This window comes from Limulus polyphemus, unplaced genomic scaffold (assembly GCF_000517525.1).
Source record: "Limulus polyphemus unplaced genomic scaffold, Limulus_polyphemus-2.1.2 Scaffold3361, whole genome shotgun sequence".
Classification (NCBI taxonomy): Eukaryota; Metazoa; Arthropoda; class Merostomata; order Xiphosura; family Limulidae; genus Limulus; species Limulus polyphemus.
Window position 1 is genome coordinate 111,927 of NW_013668971.1, and position 6,336 is coordinate 118,262.

The window sequence follows — 6,336 nt, forward strand, 5'->3', positions numbered from 1 at the left end:
GAACAGCAAATGTACAACGTTTTGACAAGGTTTTGTCGATGATGATGACAAAACCTTGTCGAAACGTTGTACATTTGCTGTTCTGTCAAACTTATATTAAAGTTTTTCTTCATTACCCATTCAAGCCGTCTCCAGCCATTAACAGTGCTATACCATTAACGATTTTATATACCGTAACCAAGAGTCGAGGATGGGGAGTGTTATATTCCACAAGTAAGTAAAACCTTTTTTCTATAATATATTAAGTTATAGTGGGTGACATCGCCGTGAACATGGTGGCAACATCGAACTGCCGTGGATGTTTACATCTAGTTTCAAAGTATACATGGGAGTCTTTTTTTGAAAGACATTTTACCTACACAAGTTGGCATGATGATTTGACAGTTTTTGATTTGAAATGCTGGCAATATTAAGTACTCATATAAGTTGAAATAATCATCAATGACATTCTAATGTTACTCGCTGGCTAGTCAGGCTATACAGATTAATTGGATTAATTTGTATGAATTAAGATAAGTCTAGTCTGTTCAGTGACATTATGGCTTATCCAGCAAACAATTCAAACATAGGCCTAATACTGTCAATAAGACTCATTCTCAGAATTACATGAGAAATTAAATAAAAAAATGAAGTTGAAACACCTGGAACATCAGAAACCTGAAATACAGATATTTGATTCTATTTACAATTTTACTGTGGTTCTTTTTCATTTCAGCAGTACATTGTTATAATGCTCTATATGTTTCCCTATTATTTGTGTAAGTAAGAAAAACGTTAGGTTATTGAGTATTTCCTTTACAATAATCTTCAATGCTTGTTAATTGAATATTTGAAACTACAAGTAACAGAAATGAAACTACTTTTCTCAAACTTTTGAACTTTAGGCTTAAAGAAGTACATTAAAATTGTTTTAGGAACTGTTCATTACAGATTACAAACATTGAAAGGTTAGGTTTATATCATCATGTTTTTAATTAGTAAGCTATGCTTACTATATCTATTTCTCTATTTTAGTGATGCCACTAGCTTTTATTTTTATTGCTCTTTTGAAAGTGTTTCATTTCAGAGCATATTTGGCAGAGTGAAAACAGAGCAGCCTGGTGATCTACCAGAAGATGAGATTATTTCAATATTCAATGACAGTAGTGATGATGATCTATATAGTTCAAATTACAGTGTTCTAAATGTAAAAACAGACAATGGATTTCAAGAAGATTTACAACAAATTGAATCTAGGTTGGAAAGTGGATCTGGTAAATACAAACATTTATAAACTAAATTTACTTTCACTAGCTGAAAATAACTGGTTTAATTTTTGGTAATCTTTCAAAACTAACAAAACCACATGAGATAGAATTCCTTTCAGGTGTATATATATGTAATCATTAAACACTTGGTCCACTGTATAAGAAACTTTTGATATATAATGAGAGATAGTGAAATATTATATATATAACCATTAAACAGATGGTTCACTGTATAATATGGAATAATGAATTAGGTAAAATGTAATAGAGTTATTCACATCCCTAAATTAATTTATGTTTCTGTATGGTGAATTAAAAAAAGACTCAAAATCCCATAATCATTGCTTCTATAAAACTAAACAGAAAGAAACTTTTCAACTGAGCACTGTTTCTTTTCTTCATGGTTCTTTATGTATAGACTTTGTGAGTAATGGTTGGAAACAGTTTCTATAGTTTAATACTTCAGTGTGTACTACTATTATTGATTTCCATGGATTTGATTTTATGAACACTTTCAGTTCACTGGATTATGGGACTTCAATGATCTTGAACCTCTGATCTCTTAATTATTCTTGTAAGAATCTAATCATATAGTTTTTAGTAAGAGGAATCTGTTCTAAGCATGATAGAATAATAAATAATATTTTGATAGATTGTTTCATTTTGTCAAAATCTTAGTTTCCGATACAATATCCTACCTCCTCTCACATAAAAGCTTTTCTTCACTTGTATTGCTCTCTATATGGATGAACATATATTCAGAACCTTGTATAAGAATATCAAATTTTTTTTCAGACCCTCGTGTAAGAATATCAAAAAAAAAAATTTTTCACTAAAACTCTGTGTCTTATTTTCTCTAACCAAACACTAATTACAAGAAAGTCATCTTTAGCAAAAGCAGAAAATATGATGTAAAATTAAAAATATAACAACTACAGTTACTGAACTTAAAAGCTTTAGACCTATTTATACTCAAGAATGTACCATGTTGGTTTTCAAAAAAAAATTAATCTAGCTTTGAAATGCATTTTAAAACACAAACAGAGAATCGAATGCACCTATAAAATATCTGGTTTTCTAATTAATCTATAAGTAAGCTTAAAACATTATATTAATTAATGAAGCACTGAGTTCAATATACACAGACAACAAAATATGATTGCTAAATAGTGCCTTTTACCAAGATAAATTAATATAAGGATGTAATAATTACATAGTTCACAACATGGCCTTTGACAAGCAGACATGAGTAAATAAGTAATTTCAAAAGCATGAAAACTAAGAAGGAGCTTCTGTGATGTTTATAACAAATAAACTGACATCTCATAAAATAAAGAATGTGGGAGGTTCTTCTTTTAGATTTTGGCATTTCAATATTAATAGTTGATAAATTCAGTTGATGGGCATTCTGATACCTGTATAAGGGAAAAAAGAAAATGTTAGAAGAAGAAATTGGATAGGCATCACATAACAAAAAGAAATGAAGATTGAGAGCTTATTTAAATATTTCCTTTTGAAATTGTGGTGCTAGAATTTACATAACATTAAAATTTGAATTATAAACTATATTTTTATACCAAGGTTATTGACATACTTTGATAATACAGTTGTTCAAATAGATTTTGAATGTAACTATGTAAAAAAGGCCCGGCATGGCCAGGTGGTTAAGGCACTTGACTCGCAATCTGAGGGTCGCGGGTTCGAATCCCCATGACACCAAACATGCTCGCCCTTTCAGCTGTAGGGGTGATATAATGTTATGGTCAATCCCACTATTCGTTGGTAAAAGAGTAGCCCAAGAGTTGGCAGTGGGTGGTGATGACTAGCTGCCTTCCCTCTAGTCTTACACTGCTAAATTAGGGACGGCTAGCGCAGATAGCCCTAGTGTAGCTTTGCGCGAAATTCAAAAACAAACAATCTATGTAAAAAAAGAATGTGATGTGCACTTTGACCTCCCACCTGACACATAAATTAAGAGGACAAAGCATTAGAAAGTTTCGTGATAATCAACCATTTAAAGAAAAAAGATATCCCTTACAATTTTTCCAGGAAACTACTGGTTGAAAGTAACATTGGTTGTTGTGATACTGTACCATTATATTTTCACAGTTGATTTTAGAAATTGTCTACTGCAAATTTTTCACTCAAACATGCTCTGTTACCCCTATTTCATGTTTTCAATGCTATTACAAACTAGGGAGAAAAGTCTCTATAAAGTGTGATACTATGAAAACTACATCATATTTATTTTCACCTATAATATTTTGATATTAATATTTGTGTTGATGGTATTAGACCATTAAAAGGATTTTAGAAGTTGATCAAATAAAATAATGTATGATAAATTTGTTATTAACTGCATTTGTTGTATTATACATTTTGATTTTAGATATAAAGACCAGTGTGAACATCTGTTCTGGAAATCAGTTGCCTGGTTATGTTTTAAGACAAGAAGATCCCTTTACAGAAGTCATCAAATCTCCAAAACCATACAATGTATGCAGAAAAACAAATTTAAATGAAAATAACTCAAAACAATCTAATATACCTCAGGGTGGTGACAAACTGTACAGTTGTGTAATCTGAGTAAATGAATGTAGAACAAATAGTGAATTAAAAATACATCTGAAAATACATAATGGGGAGAAGCCATATAGTTGTTCTGTGTGTAGAAAAGAATTTGAAACAGTGGGTAACTTAGAAAAACATGAGAGGATACACACCAGAGAGAAACCATACAATTGTGCTGTGTGTGGAAAATACTATAGAAGTAATAGTGAATTAAAGATGCATCAAAGAACACACACTGGAGAGAAACCTCATAGTTGTGCAACTTGTGGAAAAAATTTGGATTGAAATGTAATCTAAAAACACATGAAAGAAGACACACTGGGGAGAAGCCTTATAGCTGTGCAGTTTGTGGAAAACAATTTGTAAAAAAAGGTAACTTAGAAGTGCATCAGAGAGTACACAGTGGGGAGAAACCTTACAGTTGTATTGTGTGTGGAAAACACTTTGTAACAAATGGTAATTTAAAAATACATGAGATAATACATACTGGAGATAAACCATATAGTTGTGGAGTTTGTGGAAGGCAGTTTGGAACAAATAATAAATTAAAAATGCATGATAGAATACACACTGGAGAGAAACCATACAGTTGTATAGTGTGTGGAAAACAATTTGGAATTAGAAGTTCCTTAAAAAGACATCAAACAATGCACACTGGGGAGAAACCTCTCAGTTGTGCAGTTTGTGGCAAAAATTTTCAAACAAATCATAAATTAGAAATACATCATAGAAAAATAAACTCTGGGGAGAAACTTTGCAATTGAACAGTTTGGAAGAAAACATGATTCAGTAATACATCAGAAAATACACAGTGGTGAGAAACTTCACAGTTCTGGCAAGTAATACATTAAAAATACACCAAAGAAGTCATACTGGAGAGAAACCATACAGTTGTTCGGTTTTTGGGAAAAAAATTTCCAACAAGTAGTCAATTAACAAGATTGTCAAACAAGAACATACACTGGTGCAGAAACTAACACTTGTATAGTTTGTTGCAAACAATTTAGAATGAGTAGCATGTTAAAAATACTTGAAATAATACATAATGGAGAGAATCCAAACATTTAAATAGAGAGCAAACAATACACACTGGGAAGAAATCTTAGAGTTGTGAAGCTTGTGGAAAAAAAATTTGAAAGAAACATTATATAATATTACATCATGAAAAAACAAACTGAGGAGAAACCATACAGTTGTATATTGTGTGGAAAACACTTCACAACAAATAATGACTTAAATACACACTGAAGAGAAACCTTGCACTTGGGCAGTTTGTGGAAAACAGTTTATAATGAATTGAAATTTTAAATTAAGTGAAATATTAAATATTAGAAGAAACCTAACAGTTGTTCATTAAAAAATTTATCTACATTCTTACTAAGATTGCCTTTTCTCTCACTTTGACATGACAGAATACATCATGGGGAGAAACCATAAATTTGTGTTCAAAATACACAATAGCCCTTGACCTTTTAAGACTGGTAATTGGGTTTTTCTATGAGTAACTTCATGATCTCTTGGATTTTTAGTGGTCCAGAAACTCACATGTTCATTATTCATACTTTTATTGTTCTGAGACATAAGGTTAATTACTTTGGGTCAAACTTTTTGTGTATTTATTATATCATTCATATTTTGATAATCACCTGTAATTCAATGATCTTCCACTTCTAGTTCAAGAATCCTGAAAAATGTGTGATTAACTTTAGTATTTTATTGTATTTTGTAATGTTCATCACTGAAAAAAATAAATAAATATTCCTGTGAGCCTAATAACATCTCAGTATATTGAGTTAAATTCTGCCTCATTTCTGTATTTATTTCAGTACAGAGAACTAAAAATATACTTGTTCAGTTAATTTGAATTTCAAGTTTCAGAAGCATTCATGTGAACTGAATGGATCTTCAATTAACACTTTTTTAAGAAAATTTATTATATATTGCTAGCCACAGCAAGAATGGATGCATATGACAAATATGGTTTATTGAAGGCCACGTACAACCCCACTGTTTTAAACAAAGATGCTGAACATGGGTACAGATTTTCATTTTCAAAAATCTGATGTTATATAATATAAAAAGGGAATATACCATATATATCTAGGCTTAGTGCATCTTATTATGTTCAAGCTTAGATTTAAAAGAAAAAAGCAATTGTTCTCTTAATTTTGTTCAATTCATATATAAAAAAAACTTTTCATGAAAAAGTCTACAGAGAAGTACCACAATTTCAAGAAGGCATTCTGTTTTCTATTAACATTTCTCATTATTTCTTCATTTTTGTCAAACTGATCTTGGTGGTACTCTTTTTTTTTTTCTTTTTTAGGTCAAAGCTGTTTCTGTCACAATTTCCTTGAACTGATTTCATTTTTCAGATGGGGTTCCCTTCTCCTATGAGTAGACACTCTTTTAACTTTTGTTTCAGTTTAGCTGTCTTGAAACTACTATTGTCATTTGCATTGTGGGTAGATGATGTGAAAATTGAACATGGCTGTAATGAGTCTGTGATAATACTTCA

The 6,336-nt window shown here is 30.8% G+C and overlaps 1 protein-coding gene across 6 annotated transcripts in view; it reads left to right on the forward strand.

Annotated features, from left to right (window-relative positions):
* LOC111088225 overlaps positions 1–4,198 on the forward strand; it is a 46,169-nt gene extending 41,971 nt beyond the window's left edge. For 4 of the 6 annotated variants that reach the window (XM_022397669.1, XM_022397670.1, XM_022397672.1 and 1 more), the window contains 2 exons: positions 1,054–1,253; positions 3,637–4,198. In XM_022397669.1, coding sequence (XP_022253377.1) covers positions 1,054–1,253; positions 3,637–3,833 — 397 coding nt within the window. In that variant the 3' untranslated portion in view covers positions 3,834–4,198. Of the gene's footprint in view, positions 1–106; positions 1,254–3,636 lie in introns of those variants that run through there. The other 2 variants (XM_022397673.1, XM_022397667.1) reach the window with 2 other exon arrangements.
* The last annotated feature ends 2,138 nt before the right edge of the window (positions 4,199–6,336 follow it).